General features: G+C 51.6%; 3 protein-coding genes across 7 annotated transcripts; 2 read left to right on the plus strand and 1 right to left on the minus strand.

Moving 5' to 3' along the window:
- Positions 1-8,133: 8,133 nt before the first annotated feature.
- LOC118638652 (transmembrane immune signaling adaptor TYROBP) lies at positions 8,134-11,239 on the plus strand. Of its 2 annotated transcripts, none has more exons than XM_036274734.1 (5): positions 8,134-8,249; positions 8,616-8,642; positions 8,797-8,931; positions 9,103-9,149; positions 10,851-11,239. In XM_036274734.1, exons 1-5 carry the CDS (start codon positions 8,189-8,191, stop codon positions 10,914-10,916), a joined length of 336 nt encoding a protein of 111 aa, XP_036130627.1. In that variant the 5' UTR covers positions 8,134-8,188; the 3' UTR covers positions 10,917-11,239. The 2 variants fall into 2 exon arrangements, with proteins under 2 accessions (XP_036130627.1, XP_036130628.1); XM_036274735.1 differs by having other exon boundaries at positions 9,106-9,149.
- On the minus strand, positions 11,075-13,969 carry HCST (hematopoietic cell signal transducer). 2 transcript variants are annotated; one of them, XM_036274751.1, is made up of 5 exons: positions 13,798-13,969; positions 12,661-12,768; positions 12,179-12,202; positions 11,601-11,732; positions 11,075-11,368 (listed from the first exon to the last, which is right to left on the minus strand). In XM_036274751.1, exons 2-5 carry the CDS (start codon positions 12,701-12,703, stop codon positions 11,331-11,333), a joined length of 237 nt encoding a protein of 78 aa, XP_036130644.1. In that variant the 5' UTR covers positions 12,704-12,768; positions 13,798-13,969; the 3' UTR covers positions 11,075-11,330. The 2 variants fall into 2 exon arrangements, with proteins under 2 accessions (XP_036130644.1, XP_036130643.1); XM_036274750.1 differs by having other exon boundaries at positions 11,075-11,371.
- An 828-nt stretch (positions 13,970-14,797) lies between these two features.
- Positions 14,798-21,523, plus strand: NFKBID (NFKB inhibitor delta). Of its 3 annotated transcripts, none has more exons than XM_036274668.1 (11): positions 14,798-15,598; positions 15,774-15,834; positions 16,271-16,488; positions 16,814-16,959; positions 17,041-17,146; positions 17,266-17,412; positions 17,516-17,567; positions 17,661-17,809; positions 19,707-19,823; positions 20,118-20,282; positions 20,917-21,523. In XM_036274668.1, exons 1-11 carry the CDS (start codon positions 15,209-15,211, stop codon positions 20,968-20,970), a joined length of 1,605 nt encoding a protein of 534 aa, XP_036130561.1. In that variant the 5' UTR covers positions 14,798-15,208; the 3' UTR covers positions 20,971-21,523. The 3 variants fall into 3 exon arrangements, with proteins under 3 accessions (XP_036130561.1, XP_036130562.1, XP_036130560.1); XM_036274669.1 differs by having other exon boundaries at positions 16,859-16,959; positions 20,917-21,101; XM_036274667.1 differs by having other exon boundaries at positions 16,769-16,959; positions 20,917-21,100.
- The last annotated feature ends 718 nt before the right edge of the window (positions 21,524-22,241 follow it).

Below are 22,241 nucleotides of genomic sequence, written 5' to 3' on the forward strand. Positions count from 1 at the left end.
ACAAAATTTTTTAAATAAAAAATAACACCTTTATCATAGCTAAAAATGAATGGTTCCTTACTATTAACTAATATCCAGTCCATCTCCAAATTCCCTGATTGTCTTATAAGTGTGTTTAAATTATCAGCTTGTACAAGCCAGAGTATAAGTAGGATACATTCATTTTGTTGGTACCTCTTTAAGTGTTATTCTATGACAGTTTCCCATTCCCTCTCTTTCATCTCACAGTCTGATTTGGCTGTTTGTACTTCTTGGTGTCTTTTAATATGTTCTCCTGTCCCCTGTGTCCTGCAAACTGGTAGATCTAGGGGCTGGGTCAGACTGAGGTTCAATTTGCAGGAAGTACACTTCATGGGTGATGTCGAGTTCTTCTGTGGAGAAGGCACATAGTAATGTCTGCATGTTTCTTTTTTTGTAATGTTAATATCCAATGTTGGGTATCAGTGTTGTCAGACTGATCTATCCATTATAAAACCACAGCCAAACTTAAGGAAGGCAGTGACTACATGCTCTCCCCTCCACCTCTCTCCCTCTATTCTACAAAAACGATCCTGTGTATTGCTAAAGCCCTTGCATGTTGCTCAACTCAAGAGGCAATTCTCCATCCTCAACTGACTGGTCCTGCAATAACAGGCCTGTGCTGTGCTGTCCAATATGACAGCCACTAGCTACACAAGTGGCTAGTGAGGGCTTAACTAGTGATCACTGAGATGTGCTGTAAGTGCAAAATACACACTGGGATTCCGAAGACTTAGTAAAAGGAGAATGTAAAACACCTCAAAAATGTAAAAGATATCGATAACATGTAGAAATGATAGGATTTGAAATATATTAAAAATAAAATAGCCCTGGCCGGTTTGCTAAGTGGTTAGAGCATCAGCCTACGGACCAAAGAGTCCGGGATTTGCTTCTGGCCAAGGGCACGTACCTCAGTTGCAGTTGGTCCCCAGCCTCCGTTGGGGTCATGTGGGTGAATCCAGGTGAAGGGAGAGATTGGGGACTGTGGCCTGGATGTAGGACGAAACAGGAGGGTATGGAACAGGTCTTGGGGGCAAATACAGCCCAGAGCAGCCTAACGTGGTTTCCCAGTGCTTGGAAATGGGAAATGCTGAAGGATATGGGTGAGGTACCAACAGTGTCCCCTACATCCTGCTTCTAGGGATGGGTCCTCCCTCCTGCTTCATCGCAGTGTTCTCACAGATCCTGTCTTTTTTTAAAAGACTTCATCCCTGCCACAGGTAACATTGATTTGGGGATAGACAGGTAATCCATGCAGAACTAATCTTAGCCCTTTCCCAGGATGATGATGATCTTTTAAACCATGGGACCAGCACAAGCGAGCTATTGATGGCAGAAACTGTGCTTCCAAATGGAACAGAGAGGGCTGAACAAAGCTGGCCCAGAGAAGAGGCAAGCTATGGACAGAGAGTCCTGGAGTCAGTCCAGATCTGTCTGAAGGTCCATCACCCCCTTTCTGCTGATGTTTGGGTGCTTAGGTTTCCCTTAGAGAATGTGTGGATCAACCTCTGAACCCTTACCAACTTCACCCTCTGAACTCAGCTCGTATGACAGAGAGGATATAGATTTGGCTACAGTAAGAAAGTACCCCAAATAATAATACTGTTTATATTGTCTATTGCTTTGTAACAGACCATCCCCAAAAATGTAGTGGCTTAAAACAACGATGTGTTATTTCTCATGATTCTGTGAGCTGACTGGGTGGTTCTTCTGTTCCTACAGTGTTGCCTGGGGTCACTAAGTGGCTACATTTGGCTGGTGGCTGGCATGGCACAGACAATCCAAGATGACGACTTTCACCTGCCTGGAGCCTTGGCACTTGATATTGGCCGGAGGGCCTTGGTTCTCCTCCCCACGGCCTCTTCCTCCCCACCATGTCTCATTCTCTAGGGTCTCTCTGTGCAGCCTCACTGTCCAGGAAGGCAGGTGGACTTCCTTACAGCATGGCCGCTGAGTTCTACGAGAGTGAAAGCAAACGCTGTAAGGCTTCTTAAGGCTGCAGCTCGGAACTGGCACCGCATCACCTCCGCTGCATCCTAGTCAGAGCAAGTCACAGGTCAGCTCAGATTCAAGGGGAGGGAAAACGGACTCTCTACTTTTTGTTGTTGTTAATTGTCACTGGAGGATATTTTTAGGTTTTTTTTTTAGATAAGAGTGGAAGGGAGGGAGGGAGGGAGAGGGAGAGGGGAGAGAGAGAAAGAGAGAAACATCAATGCAAAAGAGACACATGGATTGGTTGCCTCCCACATGATCCCCACCAGGGCTGGGGATTAAACCTTCAACCCAGGTATGTGCCCTTGACCAGGAATCGAACCCCCGACCCCTTGGTCTGCGGGTCAATGCTCTAACCACTGAGAAAAACTGGCCAGGGCAGGACTCTCTACTTCTTTTTTTTTTTTTAACTTTTTTCCCTTTATTGACTTTTTTTTAGAGAGAAAGTAAGGAAGAGGGAGAGAGAGAGAAACATTGATAAGAGAGAACATCAATTGGCTGCCTCCTGCATGCCTCCCACTGGGGATCAGTCCCACAACCTGGGCATGTGCCCTGACTGGGAATCAAACTGGCAACCTCTTGGTGCATGGGTCGATGCTCAAACACTGAGCCACATTGACCAGACATCTACTCTAACCGCTGAGCCAAACTGGCCAAGGCCGGACATCTACTTCTTGATGTGAGTTTGGCATGTGCACATTGGAGGAAGAAATTCCTGGTGACCATCTTTGGAGACTACCTACCATGAGTGGCTTAAACAAAGTAGAGATTCTCTCACAGAACAGTCCAGGGCTGGTGTGCTCCTCCAAGATGATGGGCACTGAAGCTCCTTCTGTCTTGTTGCTCTTTCATCCTTAAGATGGTGCCCTCACCCACTTGTACCAAGATGACCCCTCCCACATTCAAAATCCAGCAAATGAGAAGACCAAAGGAAAGGAGTGGAATGTGCCCTTCCCAAAGGCTGTGACCTATAAATTGCTCACTCGCTGCCCAGGTTGCCCCTCCAGGAAACACAGTCTCTTTCCCAATTACAGTTGCCATTCAGTGTTATTCTGTATTAGTTTCTGATGCACAGCATAGTGGTTAGCAATTGATGTATTTTACGGGGTGGTCCCCCCAATATTCCCAGTATCCATCTGACACCATACATAATCACTAAATTATTGACTATATTCCCTACGCTGTAATGGATATTTCCGTGACTATTCTATAACTACTGATGTGTACTTCTTAATCCCTTCACCTTTTTCACCCAGCTCCCCAGCCCCTCTTCCTCTGTCACATGCAATATGTTCTCTGTATCTATGAGTTTGTAGGAAATACAGTCTCTAGTCTGGTGGCCAGATGCTCTATTAAAAATTCCATAGAAGGCCCTGGCTGGTTTGGCTCAGCAGTTAGAGCGTTGGCCCATTGAATTCCAGGTTCGATTTCAGTCAAGGGCACATATCTTGGTTGCGGTTCATCCCCAGCCCGGGTTGTGCGGGAGGCAACCAGTTGGTGGGTCTCTCTCACATCGATGTTTCTCTCTCTCCCTCTCTTTCCTTTCCTCCCACTCTACCTGATGATAAATGGAAAAATATCCTTGGGTGAGGATAAAAAAGAAATTCCATAGAAGGAGCAGGAGAATATTAGGGTCACTAGCATTCTTATCTGCCAAGTGATTAATTCAAGAATAACTGTGGACATATCTGCCACCTGCAGAGATGAAGAGCCTTGTTTAATCTCTCCTGTTATCGCTGGTGGCCATTCAGTCCTACAGCCAAAGAATGTTTATTGAGCATCTTACCATGTGTACTGGGGACACAGTAGTGAGTAAGATAGAAAGGTCCCTGTTCTCATAGATTTGGTATTCAAGAGAAAGTAGCGGATGGTAGAAATGGGAACACATAAATCAGAGAATTTCAGGTATGACAAATACAGGAAAAAAATAAAATCTGTGGTTGGAGTGACTGGAGCATTGGTGATCACACTCTGTGAGGGTGTGACATTTGAGCTGAAACCTGGAGAGTGAAAAGGGGCTGGTTCTACAGAGACTTTGGGAAAAGCATCATAGGCAGGGGGAACAGCAGGTACAAAGACCCTGAGGTGAGGATGAGCTTGACTTATTCAAGAAACAGCAAGGAGACCAGGGTAGCAAGAGTTGCGTAAGTGAGGGGGCGAGGTCGGAAGGAGGATAGAGAGATGGGCCGATCTTTATGTGAACATTTGTTTTTATTTCTCTTGGGTAAATACCTGCTTCTGTGGAATTGCTTAATTTCTACGTAGTTTAATCTTTTATCTTTATAAGAAACTACCAAACTTCTTTCCAAATTGGTGGTTGTAGTTTACATTTCCACCACCAGTGTATGAGATTTCCAGTTGCTCCTCACCTCTGCTGATAGATAGGGTCAGTCTTTAACTTGAGTCATTCTAGTGGGTGTTTAGTGGCATTTCATTGTGGCTTTCATTTCTATTTCCTTAGTGACTAATGGTTTTGAGCACTTTTTCACATGCTTATCGGCTATATGTACTTCTTTTGTGATGGGTGCTGACAAAAGTCATTTAAAAAATTGGGTTCTAGCCCTGGCCAGTTTGGCTCAGTGGTTAGAGCATCGCCCGAGGACCAAAGAGTCCCGGGTTAGAGTCCCACTAAGGGCACGTACCATGGTTGCGGTTCGTCCCTGGCCCCTATTGGGGTCGTGCGGGTGACAACCAGTCGATGTGTCTCTCTCACATCAATGTTTCTCTCTCTTTCTTCCTCCCTCTCTCCCTCCTGCTCTATCTGAAGATTAATGTAAAAAAATAAATTGGGTTCTATGATTTTTCAGAAAGGTTCTTCTGGTTACTATGGACAGAAATAGGAGGCAAAAATGAAAGCAGGGAGCGTAAGGAGGGCTGGCACTTCTACAGAGGCAGCTTGTCACATGCTCAGCACGTTGCCTGTCTTCCGGGAGTCAGCTTTGGCCTTCTCCAATGCTTGGGCTGCTGCCAGGAGAGACTGAGACACTTGCCTGGTTTCATGGAGAGAGGAAGGATAGCCCTGCTTCCTGGAGGCTGGTAGTGATGGGGGGCACGGGGGTGACACCCAGGCAGCTGAGTGCCCCTCCATCTTAACCTCTTTCTTTACCCAGTGGAGTGGAGATCATGGAGCAGAGATCAGCCCAGGCTGGCATTCTGTGGTCTGGACCATGACATCTAAACTGGTTGCTAATATATTGAGATACTTCTCTTTTGGTTGGCAAAAAGCCTCTACCCCACCTCCTACAGATATCTGTCACCTCCTCAGTCTGTTCCCTTGGGACACCTTGGACTTCCCCACATCTCAGCAACTAAAGGTGGGGGCTCAGGCCTGTTCTAATGGAATGGTAGTTGGGTGTGCCGGCTATTAGATTGAACTCTGGCCCTGGCTGATTTGACTCAGCGGTCATAGCGTCAGCTCATGGACCAAAGAGTTGTGGGTTCGATTCCAGCCAAGGGCACAGACCTCAGTTGTGGTTCATCCCCGGCCCTGGCTGGGGTCGTGTGGGAGGCAGTCAATCAATGTGTCTTTCTCACATGGATGTTTTTCTCTCTCTCTCTCTCTCTCCCTCCCTCCCACTCTATCCGAAGATAGTTGGAAAAATATCCTTGGGTGAGGATTAAAAAAAAGCCCTGGCCAGTGTGGCTCAGATGGTTGGAACATCGACCCACGCACCAAACGATCACAGGTTCAATTCCTGACCAGGGCACATAAACAGGTTGTGGGTTCAATCTCCAACTGAGGTGTGAGTGGGAGGCAACTGATAGATTGAACTCTGGGGATAGCCAGACCTGGCTGGAGCTGGGAGTATCAGACCAGGAGGCTGAGGCTGAGGCTGAGGGATTGAGGAAGGATTTCAACCAAGCTGAGCCCAGAACTGAAGACTTGAAGTACTATAACAACAATGATAATAGTTAACATTCATTGAACATATAGAGTATGCCAGGCAGGCATTATTCTGATAAACCTCACAAATCCTCCCAATAAACCAGAGCCTTGCAGTAGCCTGGCCCCCTGCTCCCCTCCCTGCACCCTAAAGTCTGCTCCCCACACCAAGCCAGAGGGAGCCAATAAACACTGAGTCACGTCGGGGTCCTCCTGGCTCAGAGCCTCCTCTGGTCTCCGACTGTCCCTGGCTGACTCTGCTCCAGCCACCTGGAGAGGTCTGGGGTACCAGCAGGGCCTGTTCTCTCCATGCTCACTCCAGACCCGCTGGTGGTGATGGTGGTGGGGGTGTTGGTTCTTTAGCAATAGGTCTCAGCCAGGCCTGGGCCATGGCAGCCATTAGCAGTGCTGAACAAAATACTTTCACGGCTGAAAGCTTTTCTGGAAGAAGGGTTTACTGAGCCAAATGCTAGCCAGAAAAGGAGCAGGTAATGGGGCGTGCGGTCTCAACCACCAGCAGCAGGGCAAGGTGGAGAAGACAGCAGGCCGGCCATCCCGGGGTTGATGGGGCTCATTTTTTTTATCCTCACCGGAGGACATTTTTGCATTTATCTTCAGATAGAGTGGCGGGGGGAGAAACACCGACGTGAGAGAGACACATTGACTGGTCACCACCCACACGACCTCAACCAGGGATGGGGACAAACTGCAACCGAGGTACGTGCCCTTAGCGGGAACCGAACCTGGGACTCTCTGGTCTGCAGGCCGACGCTCCAACCACTGAGCCAAACTGGCCAGGGCGATGGGGCTCTTTTATATGATGAGATTGGAGAAAATTGTAAGTTGTTGTTAGAGAATTTACATTCGTTACAGAGAAAGAGGGTGGTAGATGTTGAGGCAGGGCTAGTTCTGGGAGAGGAGCAGTGTCCTTCAGGAAGAAATATCTGTTCCTTTGGACTGGTTGTGGACAACAGTTCGAAAAGTTCATGTGTAAACAAGAAGCCGAGCCTGCTGGAAGTTCATTCAACATGTGTCCAGGAATGTAAGCAGTCTTTTGTTGCCTTTGCTGATTAACCTCTCTTGTCTCTCCCTTCCACCCATAGGCTTGCTGTATTTTAATTTAGGATGTCTCAGAATTTTCTCCTTGTCAGCAGCCAGTGTCGCCTGGGGCTGGGCCCCTACTCTCTTCTCCAGACTCAGAATCAACCCCCACATCCCCACACTCACTCCACTCCCTGCCCCAGCAACAGGTCACTCAGTCTGTCCCATGACCAGCATCCAGTTTCCCCTTTTCTCTCCTTAGCCCAGGCCCAGAGAGCTGTGGAGTGTGACGCTGAACTTGGGAGTGGGGCTTCCTGTAGCTGGCCCATCCCCCAGTGCCTAACCTCAGGTTCCTCCTTCCCCCAGCCCCAGCCCTCCTGCTGAGGGCTAGAAGTCCCTGTCTCTTCCTGAGTGGCCTCCCTGGTCCTTCCTCATTTGGGACAGCCCAGCCCAGCCCAGCCCAGTGGTCACCACCTTGTCTCCCACCTGCCTCCCCCCAACCCCCAGTCTTGTGTCTGTGATGTGTGCCTCTGTGTCACTGTTAGTTCCTCTCCCTCCTTCTCTGTCTTACCATCCTTTTCTCCTTCTCTTTAATCTGGGCTCTTTTTGTTTTCTTTCTAAGGGTCAAATATCTGTCTGGTTTCTGGATTCCGTTTCCACCTTTATTGCTATGTGACCTTGGGCAAGTACCTTTACTTTTCTGTAACATGGGGGTAATGAGAGCATCTCTGTCAGTAGGGTATTGTGGGGGTTAAGTGAGTTAGTGCCCGTATTCTGCTCTCTTTGAACACTGGGAACAGCACAAGGTTCTGATGATCGAATAATTACAGCCGGTGCTTATAAAAAGCTGACAAGTGTCAGTCCCTATTCTAGAAACACTGATCCCACAACTCCCGATGAAGTAGGTACCATTTTACTCCCCATTTTATAGATGAGGAAACTGAGGCCCAGAGAGACTGAGTGACTTGCTCAAGGTTGACCAGCCAAGAAGAGGCAGCGTAGGCTTCGATCATAGCCGGTCACTGATCCCGACTGGGGATGGAGGCCGAGGTGATATATGCACCCTTTACCCTTCATGTCCAGCCAGTGGGGCTATAGCATTGCCCCTGGGATGTCTGGGCCTGATTCTTTCTGTCCCTCCTCTTCTATTGTCCCCTCCCTTCTGCCACCACCCACCTCCGACTTCCTCCTTCAGTTGGTTGGCCACATCCCACTGGCCCCTGGACTGTAGTATCCAGCAGTGTCACCTGCGTCATGGGGGGCCTTGGACCCTCCAACAGGCTTCTGCTCCTGCCTCTCCTTCTGACTCTGGGTGGTGAGTTGGGGGCTTCTGCCGCTGCCCCCTGAGTCCCTGGGCTCACCTTGGGGCAAGGCAGGGAGCAGGGTGGAAAGAGAGAACCAAAGGGGAAGGTTGGGACAGGAGCAAGTGCCCAGCCCCCCAAGGCCTATGGGTCGCTCCCAGAACCCGAAACCCTGCTATTTGGCCTCTGGTTGAAACAGAGGAAAGGATCTCAAAGGGTGTCGTAACAGGGCTAGTCGGTGTGGAACTAGCACAGTCCAGTGGCCTTTATGCCGACCACAGGTCCTACCAGAGATTGCTCTCCACCCTTGCCCCCGGGCCGTCGGGACCCACCCTCGTCATAGCTCCACACCCCAGTTTACCCTCTTTTTCTCTCTTCAGGTCTCAGTCCTGTCCAGTCTCAGAGCGGTAGGCCTAGACCCTGAAATGCCCCTCCCTACTTGCGAAAGACCTCCCCATTTCTTCCCTCCCCGTTTCTTCCCAAACCTGCCCCTCCGACACCTCTGCCCGATTCCCAACTCCTACTGACCTCCCCTGACTCCTGTGCTGTGTACATTCCCAGAATGCAGCTGCCCTGCGGTGAATTCTGGGGTGCTGGCGGGTATTGTGCTGGGGGACCTGGTGCTCACCCTCCTCATCGCCCTGGCTGTGTACTCTCTGGGAAGGCTGGTACCCCGGAGGCGAGGGGTTGTGGACGGTGAGTGGGGCTGGAAGGGGATGGGATACTCTGAGGACCTGCCTGGAGGGGAGGGGTAAGCTCTCAAGTCACAGTCATCGAATGGGTTGGTGACGGAGAGGCTGGTTTTGCATCAACCAAATAATCCCAATTTACCACCTTGTCTGCCCCTGCACCCTGTGCCACCCTCAGCAGTGACCCGAAAACAGCACATCAATGAGACAGAGTCGCCTTATCAGGTGAGGAACCCAGCTGCTTCTCCTCCTCTATCTCACTCCTGCCCTATCTCTGTGCCCCAACCCACGTCCCTCTAGAACCTAGACCTTAAAGTCACTTTCTCACAGCAGCTCCTCAAACCCTTGAAGACCAATGGGGCATCTGTTCAAAATGAGTTTCATTCATCAATCATGACCTTACGCTCAGCTTAAAATGCGTGGAGAGAGACCTGGCCGGTTTGGCTCAGCGGTTAGAGCGTCGGCCTGCGGTCCGGAGAGACCCGGGTTCAGTTCCCGCTAAGGGCACGTACCTCGGTTGCAGTTTGTCCCCGGCCCTGGATGGGTCGTGTGGGTGGCAACCACTCGATGTGTCCCTTTCACATCGATGTTTCTCTCTCTCTCTCTCCCTCCCACTCTATCTGAACAAAAAATGGAAAAAATGTCCTCGGGTGAAGATAAAAAATACTTGCATCCCTTTGAAAAGTTGATGAAAGCTAGAGACTCCTCAGAAAAATCCACACGAAAAGTACAATATTATGGTTATAATCTAGGAGTGGTGCAAATATCCTTGAACCGTCCTTAAGAACCACGATAGAGATAGAGGCATCTTTCCATCTCCTGCCTCTGTCAACATTGTTCTTAACCCTTTGGGGGTCATGAGCTCTGTGAATCTAACGGAAGCCAAACAGACCCCTCCCCAAAAGATGTGCACATGTGATTTCAGGGGTTCTGTGTGACGCCTGCCTTTTGGGGCCATAGACCCTTCCTCTGCAACTGTGAGCCCTGTGAAATCAGTTTTACTTGTCCACAACCAGCTTTGCTTTGCCTCACTTGTGATAAAAAGTCTCTCTGTAAAGTGTGAGAATCTCGAGCCTAGCTCTGTGAGTCCAGAAGACTGAAAGGGCTTTCCAGTTCCTGGGGGCAGAGAAATGTTAGGGCAGAGAATTGCTCCAGTTTACTTGTTGAGCACCTATACGTACTACATACTGAGGGCTCAGCAGTAGAGCTTACGTCCTCACTGGGGAAACAGACTTAAAGCAAATGAACAAATAAGATCGGTTTGGGCCCTGGCCGGTTTGGCTCAGCGGTTAGAGCATCGGCCTGTGGTCCAGGGAGACCCCGGGTTCGGTTCCCGCTAAGGGCACGTACCTCGGTTGCAGTTTGTCTCCGGCCCTGGTTGGGTCGTGCGGGTGGGAACCACTTGATGTGTCCCTTTCACGTTGATGTTCTCTCTCTCTCTCCCTCCCACTCTATCTGAACAAAAAATGAAAAAATGTGCTCGGGTGAGGATTAAAAAAGAAAAAAAAAAAAAAAAGATCAGTTTGGAAGGCATCATGAAAGAACAGAGCAGGCTGATGTGACAGTGACTGGGGTGTGGTGGGGGGAAACTACAAATGGGGAAATCAAGAAATGCCTTCCTGAGGAAGTGACATGAGCTAAGACTTAAAGGGGGAGATGACACCATCCATGGGAATAATCAGAGGACTGGTGTTCCAAGCGGAGAGAACAGTATGTGCAAAGGCTCTGGGGCTGGGGCACAGTGATGCAGCAGAAGGAAAAGGGGAACTCTGAAGGTGCCTGAATAAAATCGAGATGTCTAACATGGCTATAAGGTAGAAGAAGCTTCCAGGGCCTTGCAGGCCACTAGGAGAAGGTTCGATTTTGTTTTAAGTTTACTGGGTGGACCCCTTCCACTGATGGTCCCCACCCTGTCCATCCCTTTAGGAGCTCCAAGGTCAGAGGTCAGATGTCTACAGTGACCTCAACACACAGAGGCAGTACTACAAATGAGCTCAAGCCATGGAGGTCAGCAACCTGATGCCTGGATCCAGCCATTCCTGATGCTTACCCAGCACCCTATCCTGACTCCCACCAAGATACAGATCTACAGAGTGTCCTCTCTGAGTTATCAGACTTTCCCCTACCCCTGTCCCCAAATAAACATGGAGCACAAAACACCGTTGAATTATTCCAGATCCCTGGGCTGAGGGGACGGGGATATATGGGGTTCTGGGAGGTGGGTCATGGACCAAGAAACAGCTAACTGGGAGGGAGGCTTTGGGGACTCTGGGTCCTTTGAGGAAGAACTAGAAGTAGAGGTATTTCAGCTGCTTTATTCCAAACCAGATGGGGAGTGGGCTTCCTGTGCCACTATACACAATCCAGGAGGAGAGGGTCGGGAGTGAAAGGTCCCAGTTACAGAGGTCAGCCCCTGCCAGGCATGTTGATGTAGACCTTGCCATCTTCTGAGGGTGAAGGAGAGAAAGCATGAAGCCTGACCACCCACCATCCACCCACAGGTCCACTTCTCTGGGGACCCCCTACTTCAGGGGTTTCCTCAGGGGTTCCCCTAGCAGTACCCCCAGGGCTTCCCCAGAAGCACCTCCAGGGCTTCCCCAGGGGGCCCCCTCCACGGGGACCTCTTCCCTAGGGACATCACCCCCACTCCAGGCCCTGCCCTGTCCCTGCCCTCACCTTGGGTGGCCCTGTCACGTGAGCTGGCACACACAAACACCGTTACCACGATTAGCAGAGACACCACAGCATCAGCCACCACAAGGCCTGCCAGGAGTGGCACCGGGAGGGGCCCACATCCGGAACAGGAACCTGGGGTGGGGGTGGCAAAACAAGAAGTCGGCTGAGGGGGCGTCCCAGGCTTTCAGGGCTGTGCTTTGGGCATATGGACAGAGGAAGTCCCTTAGGGGTGACCCAAATTCCCAGGGAGTTGCAGTTGGAGGATGAAAAGGGAGATGGAGATCTCGAGAGAGTCTGGGGTATCCCAACATAGTGAGACATTTGTGCTTTGGCCATAGTGAGTAATCCTAAAGAGAGGATGGGTGTTGGCCAAGTCCCTGGGGCTTCAGTTTGGTGAAGAGGGCAGTGAGATGGGGATCTGGAGAGGGCTGAAGAGCCTCTGGGGCTCCGATTTGGGATGAGAAGTGAAATGGTGACCTGGAGCCGCTGGGGGTATTCCAGGGTCTCAAGCTATACTCTAGAGATGGAAACAGTACCTGAAGTAGCATGACAGAGGGGAAGGAGTGTTGATTTCTCACCTGGGGTTATCTGAGCTGTAGCCACTGTGGAAAGAGAGGGAAGGTAATCAGTAGGGAGAGGTGGTTCCCAAAATAGAGTGCAGGGAAAGGTGATGTCCTGAGAAGTAAATACTCCAAAAGATCAAATGAGAAAGAGGGGCCAGATGGGAGGGGACCTCCCAGAGGAGCAGAGAGACACAGGAAATCAGAAGCAGCAGAGACCCAGCAGTGAGAGAGAAGTGGAGATTATTAGGTAGGCACTTCAGAACCCAGCTTCCTTCCCCAAAGAACCAGGCTCTAAAGCCAAATGGATCTCCAGGAAGGAAGGGAAGGGAAAGGGAGGAGAGCGGAGAAGCGGGCAGGGGAGAGAGGAGGGAAGGAACACTAGGAGAAGATCTGCCCTCAGCACTCCTCCCTTCAGTTGCCACCCAAGTCACCCTTTTCAAAAATACTCTATCTGCCACCCCCCCACCCCCACCCCCCCGCATAACTGCTGGCTTCACCTGGGAGTAAAAGTAGGAGCAGGATGTTGCCTGGAGGGATCATGGTAGTCTGGGGGCTGGAAGAGGTCCGGCAAAGGGCTTTGGTCCAGAGAGGTTCTGAGGAAGAGTCTGGGAGTAGAGATGTAGCAAAAGCGGATGTTACTCTGCAGGTGGTAAGGCTAACTGTTTCCTGTGTGTGTGGAGGGGAGGGTGGTGGGTCTCTGTGACTAACTTTGGGGACAAACTGTCTCCAAAAGAGTGGCTTGTCCAGGTGGCAGGTAACAGGTGGACCGGGGTGTGGGCACTGGGGAGATTCTGCAAAGATTTCGGAGGTAGAGCCAACAAAACTTGTTGATGGAGTAGATAAGGGTATGTATGAGAGGGAAGGATCCAAGATGACCAAAGCTATGGCCTAAGCAACTGAAAAGATGGAGCATCCTTTGACAGAATGGAGAAGGGGAAACAGATTTGGGGGCAGGGAAGTGGGGAGAAGGTTTGGGCCCACAGAGTTGGAAATGCCTGAGAGAGCTCCATGTGGAGAAGTTGAATGACCACAGCTGCCTCTATGAGGTCGGGGTTAAGTCTCATCTGGAGATGTAAATTTGGGGGTTGATGGCTTTTAAAATCACCAGACAGGATAAAATCACCAAGGAAGTAAGTACAGATGGAGAACACGCCCCCTCCCCCCCCAAAAAAATGGGTGAAAAGGAAGAAACAGCCGCGGAAATATAGAAGGAGCAGCAAATGAAGAAAGAACCAAGAGAGCATGGATTTTTAAAAGCAGGGGGAAAATAGTTGTCAGTGCTGTGGACAGTCACCCAGACGGGAAACTGAGGCCAGCCTCTCCCTGGAACGTCAGTCAGCTTGAGGGTGGGAATTCCTGCCTGCTTAGTTCACAGCTATAACCCAGCACCCAGTAAAGTGCTTCTCCTGCAGTAATACATTATTTTACATGAATCAACAAATGAGAACTGACCTCTGAAAAAAGAGGTGATGTGGAGAAAAGGGAGAAATTTGAGTCTACTTTTATCACTCTTACCTACAGACCTTTCCTCCCTGGAGACTAGAAAGTTCGAACCCCCAGGCCCCTCCTCCCCAGGACCCAACAATATTGCCCCCACTCCCAGCCCAGAGCCCAGGAGTCGAGGTCTCCAGTACCTTGGCCCCAGAAGTTCTGGCCCCCACTGCCTTCCTCCTTCAGGAGTCCAGTATCCCAGGCCCTTTTTTCTCAGACCAAAGGTGGGGAGACCCCCAGCTCTCCGTCTACACAGTGGAGTCGGGCGCCCAAGTGGGTCCAGCCCCTTCCGAGCCTGGGTTTGCTAGAGCGCGACTTGGGGACTCCCGCGCTGTGGGCGGGGCTCTACCCCGCGCGGGCGGGGCCAGGCCCCAGTTTAAAATCTCGCGGCTTGCGGGACCCAAGATCGGGGACCCGGCGGCGGCTCCGCGGGGTAACAGCGAGACTGGAGCAGCGCCGAGGCCGGGGCCCTGGGGGCCCGCAGTCCACGCAACGGAATCCCCGAGGTAAAGGAGGAGCGGTGGTGAGGCCTGCTCGGTCCCGGAGGGGTGAGGGGCTGGGGGTCAGGCTCTTGAGGCCCTGGGTCCTGAGACTGAGGGTCCCCAGTGTTTGTGGGGGAGACAGGGCTCGGATTCCGGGGTCGTTTTGGAGGAGCGGCTGTGATTCTGGACTCCTGCGTCCTGGGGTTAGGGGACTGGTATCGAAATCCTGGCTCCGGGGGTGAAAGGGTCGGGAGCCCGGACCCCTGGGTCCTGTGGGAGGAAGGCGCTGGCGACCCGGAGTCCTTCCCCTAGAAAGCGGGGCGCATTGAGCCCTTGAGGGCGTGGTTGTTTAAAATCAGCCGCGGTCTCCGCGGGAGAGGTCGGGCGCCTGGCCACAGGTCCCCGCTGGCAGTGACTGCCCCCGTCCCAGGACTTCCCGAGGCGCCACCCGTCCACCGCCCGGGGGCCGAGCAGGAATTCCCCGGTGCGGGGATTCCGCGAGCGCCACGCTTGGCCGCGCGCCCCGCCTCCGAGCCGGACACCTGGGCGCGGGGGAGGGGCGCGGGGGGCGGGGATGGAAGATTCCCTTGCGTGTGCGCCATGACGTCAGCGCGGCGCTCGGGCGCTTTCTTGTCCGCCCTCTTCCCCTTAACCCTTCCTCGGCCGGAACTCGGAGGGGTGAGGGGTGAGAGTGCGGACCTACTGGGTCGTGCCTTCGAGGGCGTTTGGAAACTGGGACTACCAGGTCCTAGAGAGGAGGAGGGTGAAGGTCCGGACTCCCGGGTCTCCCGGGTCTTAGGGTGGGGGCTGCTAGGCTCCTGGGCTCCTGCGGGATGGGGTCTGGACCCCTGGATCTCTGAGGAGCGTGTGGGCGATTGACTCGTGGTTACCCCGGGAAAGGCACTGGGGATGCCTGGTTTCCCAAGGAAAGAGTATCAGGGCAGCTTTTTGGGGAGAGAGAGGGTGGGAACCTGGATGGATGTGCGAGGCCAGGATGTGAAGCCAGACATCCCCCGAGGCCTCAGGACCGGGAGGGCTGGAGGGTGGGATTTTTCACGGAAGTCGTGGGGGGATGCGCAGAGGGGCACCCTCCTCCCCCGTCCTCAGTTTCCACGACGCTGGTGGAAAGTTGGCCCAGAGGGGAAAGTGCGGAGCAAAAGGAAGGAAACGGCGGAGGCGGGCGCAGCACCCGAAACCTGAGATTGGCTTTGGAGTTCTCAGGCGGCTTCAATGTGCCAGTTTTTCCGCGCGGGAGGGTGAGGAGGGCGCCCAGATCCCCACCCCCACCCCCAGCTTGGGTCCTGATTACTTCTCTCCTCCATCTCCACCCCTCCCCACCCCTGCAGTGAGCCGGAATGAACGCAACCACTGCCCATCCCAGACAGTGAAAAAGCTCCTGGAAGAACAGAGACGCCGCCAGCAACAGCCTGGCCAGCAACAGCCTGACGCTGGTGGGGCACCGGTGAGGCCCATGAAACCCTGTCCACTGCAGCTCTCAGGAGGACATGTCCTGTTGGGTCTGCTGCGTCCTCAGGGATGATGCGAGATGTAGACTTAGATGCCCTATAGCTGGGACATGGATGCTGAAGAATCTCCAGATAAATTCAACCGTGTTCCTTTTTCCTATGTCTCTACAGGGACAGTTCCCACCTCTCCTGGCCCAGCCCCTGACCCCATCTGTGAACCAGGCTGAGGTTGGTAAGTCTGGAAGCTCACCTGGTTCCTTCGGTTCCCAGCCCCAGCTTCCCTCAGGGCCTCACATCCCAACTCTTAGAACTTTGGGAAACTTAGGAGTCAGGCCCTGATTCTTGCCAGGACTCGGTGGAAGTTTGATCTTCCAGAGGTTTTTGTAGCCTGGTAGTCGATGAACACAGTCCTTTGGTGTCCCAGAGGCCCAGGCTCCCAGCCTTTTGGTGCTCTGGGAGTCTAGGCCCTCAACCCCTCAGCATCCTAGGAGTCAGGTCCTAGAAGTCCAACCTTCCATCCCCTTGGTGTTCCAGAATTCTAGGTCCTGGAAGTACTAGCTTTCAGTACCTTGGGAGACTCCAGGCCCTCGCACAGGTCCTCCAGCCTTGGCTGTAACTTCCCTGACTCTGGTAACCAGGCCTGTCCCTACTGCTCCTTTCACATGCAGGCCATACTCACTTCCCAGCCCACCAGGAGACTGTGGGTTCTGGACTGGGCAATCTGGCCCCTGCCACAGGCTTTCCAGATTGGAACCCCAACACGCATGGTGCCTACACAGACAGCTTCTACTCTTATCCTACTTCTGCTGCTGAAAGTTTCCTGACTTCTGACTTCTGCCCACCCTCGGACCCAGGGCAGCCATATCCATTTCCCATGGGAATGGAGGTGAGATACAGAGTGGGAACATAATGCTGAAGGGCCCCCCAAATTCCCAGTTGCCTTCTTGCAGCATTCTGAGTTGTCTGGGGCTGGGTTAAGATCCCATTCCTCAGATGGGCAAAATTAAGGCCCAAAGGTCCAAGTTTACCTGGCACAGATGGGACACGTAGCCACTCTACGTGGTTAATAATATTACTGCTCCGTGTGTGTATGTGTGTGTGGTGGATTGGGTTGGGAAGAGGGAATCCTCAGCTGATTGGCTCTCCTCACCACCTATACCCTTTAGGACCCCCTGGATACCCACCTTTATCCAGAACCTTCCCTGCCACAGGTGGGATCTTGGAAAGGGTCTGGACTTACCTCAGGACCCCCACAGATGCCTCCTGTGGTCACTGGACCATCCCTGGACACAGCCCGTGCTCATATGGTAGCCTTGGGGCCACAGCAGCTACTGGCCCAGGATGAGGAGGGAGACACGTGAGTATAAGGGAATGGAGTCATTGGGGTCCTGGCCCAGCTGGGGGGTCTGTCCTCACTGTTGTCCCCACCTGTCCTCAGGCTCCTGCACCTGTTGGCGGCTCGGGGGCTGCGTTGGGCAGCATACGCTGCAGCTGAGGTGTTCCAAATGTACAGATATCTGGATGTTCGTGAGCATAAGGGCAAGGTGAGGGCCCGGGGCTTGGATTCCTGAATCTGAGGGCAGAGGGTCTGGGGTCCTGGATTCCTGGTTTTCAGAGGGGGAGGGGGCTTAGGGCCCAGATTGACTTTTCCTTTCACCTACAGACCCCTCTTCTGGTGGCTGCTGCTGCCAACCAGCCCCTAATTGTGGAGGATCTACTGAACCTGGGAGCGGAGCCCAATGCTACTGATCATCAGGGACGTTCTATCTTGCATGTGGCTGCTACCTATGGGCTCCCTGGAGTCCTCTCGGTATGGCTGTGGCAGGTGGGGTGCACTGATTGCCCAGATTCTGGCTTCCAGAACTGGGAGGCCTAGGGAGACCCTAATCCAGCATTCTGCCTTCTCTTCCCAGGCTGTGATTAACTCAGGGGTTCGAGTTGACTTAGAAGCCAGAGACTTTGAGGGTAAGTTGGGTCGTGGACAGGGCTGGTGTGGCAGGTGGGGCTGGGCAGGGTGGGTGCTCCAGATGCAGAGTTCTCACTGTCTCCATTCCGCAGGCCTCACCCCCCTCCACACAGCCATCTTGGCCCTCAATGTTGCCATGTTTCCACCTGACCTCTGGCCCCGGGTGCTGAGTACTCAGGCCCGAGACAGGCTGTCTTGTGTCCAGATGTTGCTACACATGGGTGCTGATCATACCAGCCAGGTGAGCTGGGCTATGGGCAGCCAGCCCCTAAAAGGGCTTGTGGGATGGGGCACCTGGATAACTCTGCCTCTTCCCAGCTATGTGTCTTGGAGCACATTGCTTCACTTCTCTGTGCCCCAGTTGTCAACTGGAAATAATATTACTGATCTTAGCTTATATTTATCAAGCACTGAGTTTCATAGAATGTTGAATTCTCACAAACACCCTTTGATGCACGTGCTGTTATTTTTCTGTTTTACTGATAAGGAGACTGAAGCACAAGGTGTCAAAAATATTATAGTTTGTGAGTGTCAGAGAGGAGATAAAACCCATGTAGTCTGGTCCCAGAATTCAGCTCTTAACAATGATATTATCCTCCTTCCTTTACAAGCCAGCTGAGAGAATTAAACATCCACACACTATGTTTTTTTTTTATTTTAAGTTAAAGAATTTAACAAAGATAAAAGTATAAAAAATAGTATAATGAACTCCACGTACCAAACAAACATCAGTAACAAGCAACGCATAGCCGGTCCTGCCCCACTCCATTCCTCCATTTAGCTATATTATTTTTAAGCAAGTCTAAACATATAAGTTTATCTATAAATATTTGTGCGTCTTTAAAAGAACTCTTGCACTGGCCGGTTTGGCTCAGCGGTTAGAGCGTCGGCCTGCTGGACTGCAGAGACCCAGATTCGGTTCCCACTAAGGGCACGTACCTCGGTTGCAGTTTGTCCCCGGCCCCGGTTGGGGTTGTGTGGGTGGCAGCCAGTCGATGTGTCTCTCTCACATTGATGTTTCTCTTCCTCTCTCTCTCCCTCCCGCTCTGTCTGAAGATAAATGCAAATAAATAAATAAAATAAATAAAGAAAAAAAGTTGTTTAAAAAATATATTGATTTTTAGAGAGAGAGGAAGGGAGAGTGATAAGAGAGATAGAAACATCAATGAGAGAGACACATTGATTGGCGGCCTCTTGCATGCCCCCCACTGGGGATCGACCCCCACACCCCAAGCATGTGCCCTGACCGGGAGTCGAACCAGTGACCTCTTGACCCATGCATAGATGCTTAACCACTGACCCACACCGGCTGGGTTTAAAATTGATTTTAGAGAGAGAGGAAGGGGGAGAGAGAGAGAAACATCGATGTATGAGAAAAACCGATCAGTTTTCTCCACCCAACCGGGACCAAATAGCAACTTGGGCATGTGCCCTGACCAGGAATCAAGCTGGCAACCATTTGTTGTGCAAGATGACTCTCAGCCAACTGAGCCACCCCAGCCGGGGTGCAATGATGTTTAAGTCTTAATCTAGAGTTTCCCATTCCACCTCTGTTTTCTCTTCATAACTTATTTGATGAGCCAACTTGGTTGTTGTGCCTGTATAAACACCTAACATTTAAAATATTTATTATCATTACAAACTCTTTAAAGGCACATATTAAAGTTTCATGGTGGAAAATGGCTTGATGTGCTCCAAAATAGGAAGAGAACTGCTTAAAATGGAAATGGATATAAGCTTAGTTTAGTTCACTGATTAAAGTTGCTCAGCTCTCATCCTTGTAGTAGATCAAGTACAGTCCATGTGGGATGTGGGTACTTTTACTGTGCATAACAGAGGATAGGGTGGTCGGGGCAGCTGCTAGCCCAGAGAGTACCTTGGAGGATTAGGAAAAGAGCCTTTTTCTCAGACACTTGGGCTGGAAAATTATCTTAATAAATGTAAAGTTCTGTGATTTGTATGATGCGAATGGCACCCCCTCAAACGTGGTGTTATGGTATAGCGCACAGTCCATACAGCTGTAGAAGGCACCCTTGGGGGCTTACAAAGGAGAGGCAGGATCTCTACCTGCTCTCGGGCTCCTTGGCAGGGTCCTGAGTGTGAGGACTGGCCTGACCTCTGCCGTCCCCCTCCCACAGGAAATCAAGAGCAACAAGACTGTTCTGCATTTGGCTGTGCAGGCCGCCAACCCCACCCTGGTTCAGCTGCTGCTGGAGCTGCCACAGGGGGACCTGCGGGCCTTTGTCAACATGAAGGTGGGGCCCTGGGCTAGAGTGTGGAGATTGAGAAAGATGGCAGAGAGGGCAGTGGGATGTTGGGAGTCCTATGGGCTGTGACCACGGAGGGGACATTGTATGGGACCTGGATGGGGACCATACAGGATGTGGCCATAGACAGAGGTGATGTGTAGGACATGGACAGGGGTGTGTGGGATGTGGATGTGAACGGAGAAATATGCACCGTGGATGTGGCAGAATGTGAAGTGTGGTATTGAGGGCTTGGGCCAGCTGAAACTGAAACCTTATTAGCCCTTCCTGCACTGTCCCCAGGCCCATGGGAACACAGCCCTCCACATGGCAGCTGCCCTGCCCCCTGGGCCACCCCAGGAGGCCATAGTGCGGAGCCTGCTGGCAGCTGGGGCAGATCCAACACTGCGCAACCTGGAGAACGAGCAGCCTGTCCACCTGCTGCGGCCTGGGCCGGGCCCTGAGGGGGTAAGCACTGAACCCATCCTGACTACAGAGTGATCTCTGACCTAGCTGGGTGAATCCCTGACCCTGCACATTCCTGACTTTAGAGGGTTACTTGTAATCTCAGAAGGTGATCTTGACCCCTATTCAACCCTGACTTCAAATGTGACCTCTTACCCCAGTATTTGATCCCTTGCCTTGTAATGATAACTCCTCCTAACCTTCTACTTCAACCCTGACTTCAAAGTATGACCTCTGCTTTCAACCCTAAATCCTGAGGGTATGACCTTTGATCCCCAAGTATGACCTCTAATCTCTTGCCCCTAACCCTGAGACTTGACTTCAGAGTGGGACTTCTGACCCCCAAATGGGACCTCTAATCCCATGTCTCTACCATGGAGACTGCCAGTCTGTAATGCGAACCCAAAGGTGGGAACTCCCAACAGCTTTCCCTTCATCCCCAGTTCTGGCTCCTGAGCTTTTTCTCTATGTGAACCCAGACCTTCACCTCCAACTCCAAATCTTGACTCTCAGCCTGTAATCTTCAAACCCAACCGACCCCACTCCACTTTTCTTTAACCTCCAACTTCACCAGCTGTGCCTCCACCACCTCTTCATGCAACCTCCAGATCATCGCCTTGCTTTGTCTCGTTCACAGCTCCGGCAGCTACTGAAGAGGAGCCGTGTGGCACCCTCAGGCCTGTCCTCTTAGGACTCAACCCAGAACCTGGACTGATTTTTCCAGTCCCCACCGTCCTGTGGGACAGTCAGCGTATGCCAATGTTGCAAATCCATGATAATGTATGTGGAATGTCCTGCCATTGGGGTCTTACATTAAAACCTCAAAGTGGCTGCTTGGGGGGGTGGGTAAACAGTCCCCAATATTTGGGGTGGTATGCTATTCCTCCCCCACTCACAAGGAGCCCCCTTAATGATTTTTGTGAAATCGAGGCCCCTTGATTGTTTCTGTGAAACACCCTGGACTCCCCCTAACCCTTTCCCCACTTAGCTCTTCACACTTGGAAACTGAGATGGAATTCCCCTACATGGTACTTGGGGCATCCCAAAACAGCTCCTGGTATCATCCCAGTAGAATTAAGATGAACCCCCCAACTTCTTTAGGTCCTTAACCCTGACATAGGAAGGACTCTGCTAGGTTAGAATCCCCTAGGTTCTACTGCTTTCTAATTCAGAACTAACCAGGCCCCTGTCCCAGACATCTGCATTTCCAGTGACTCCCTCCCTGAAATTCCTTATTAAACTTAATTCAGACTAGAACTGTTGTCATCTAATCTCTGGAGGCCCTGGTGTGGGGGAGTGGCTGTGGTGCCTGGCTGACAAGTAGTGTTTGGATGAATGTGCCTGGGAGGGAGCATGTCACAGATACTGTGGGTGCCGAGTCTGTATCTTGTCACCCTTCCCCTATCAACACGTGGTGGTTTTACTGCCGGTACCAGCACATGAAGCTGTGCCTGTGGGCATCCTCAGACCACTGGTGCCCGCTCTGCTCCAGATATGAACATGGCAAGCCTTCAATGCCAGGGAGTTCATGCAACTTCCCACTCTAGCAGCCCTCAACCAGTGATGGATAGGAGATGGTGTATAAATACTCCAGGTTCCGCCCTGGCCAGTTTGGCTTGGAGGTTAGAGTGTTGGCCCACGGACCAATGAGTTGTGAGTTCGATTCCAGTCAAAAGCACGTACCACAGTTGCAATTCGTTCCCAGCCCTGGTCGGGTTGTGTGGGAGGCAGCCACTCGATGTGTCCCTCTCACATTGATGTTTCTCTCTCTCTCCCTCCCACTCTTATCTGAACAAAAATGGTGGAAAATCCTAGAGTGAGGATGAAATAAATAAATAAATAAATACTCAGGTCCCTCAACTCTCTATTGGGATAACTTGGAAGTGTGTGTTGTACATGGCTCTCGGAGTTCCCCAACAGAAAAATAAGCTCTATCAAAAGCTTCTGCACAGCCAAAGATAC

The sequence above is a fragment of the Molossus molossus genome, unplaced genomic scaffold (assembly GCF_014108415.1).
Source record: "Molossus molossus isolate mMolMol1 unplaced genomic scaffold, mMolMol1.p scaffold_m16_p_21, whole genome shotgun sequence".
Classification (NCBI taxonomy): domain Eukaryota; kingdom Metazoa; phylum Chordata; class Mammalia; order Chiroptera; family Molossidae; genus Molossus; species Molossus molossus.

Bases quoted from the DNA above. Each gene is read 5' to 3' on its own strand.
- LOC118638652 (XM_036274734.1), top strand. From the start codon at position 8,189: ATGGGGGGCCTTGGACCCTCCAACAGGCTTCTGCTCCTGCCTCTCCTT. The intron at 8,250-8,615 runs GTGAGTTGGGGG...TTCTCTCTTCAG, and splicing joins TCTCCTTCTGACTCTGGGTG to GTCTCAGTCCTGTCCAGTCT. The intron at 8,643-8,796 runs GTAGGCCTAGAC...GTACATTCCCAG, and splicing joins TCCTGTCCAGTCTCAGAGCG to AATGCAGCTGCCCTGCGGTG.
- HCST (XM_036274750.1), bottom strand. From the start codon at position 12,703: ATGATCCCTCCAGGCAACATCCTGCTCCTACTTTTACTCCCAG. The intron at 12,203-12,660 runs GTGAAGCCAGCA...CTCTTTCCACAG, and splicing joins GCTCCTACTTTTACTCCCAG to TGGCTACAGCTCAGATAACC. The intron at 11,372-11,600 runs GTGAGGGCAGGG...CTTCACCCTCAG, and splicing joins ACGTGACAGGGCCACCCAAG to AAGATGGCAAGGTCTACATC.
- NFKBID (XM_036274667.1), top strand. From the start codon at position 15,209: ATGCGCAGAGGGGCACCCTCCTCCCCCGTCCTCAGTTTCCACGACGCT. The intron at 15,835-16,270 runs GTAAGTCTGGAA...TTTCACATGCAG, and splicing joins TGTGAACCAGGCTGAGGTTG to GCCATACTCACTTCCCAGCC. The intron at 17,568-17,660 runs GTAAGTTGGGTC...TCCATTCCGCAG, and splicing joins AGAAGCCAGAGACTTTGAGG to GCCTCACCCCCCTCCACACA.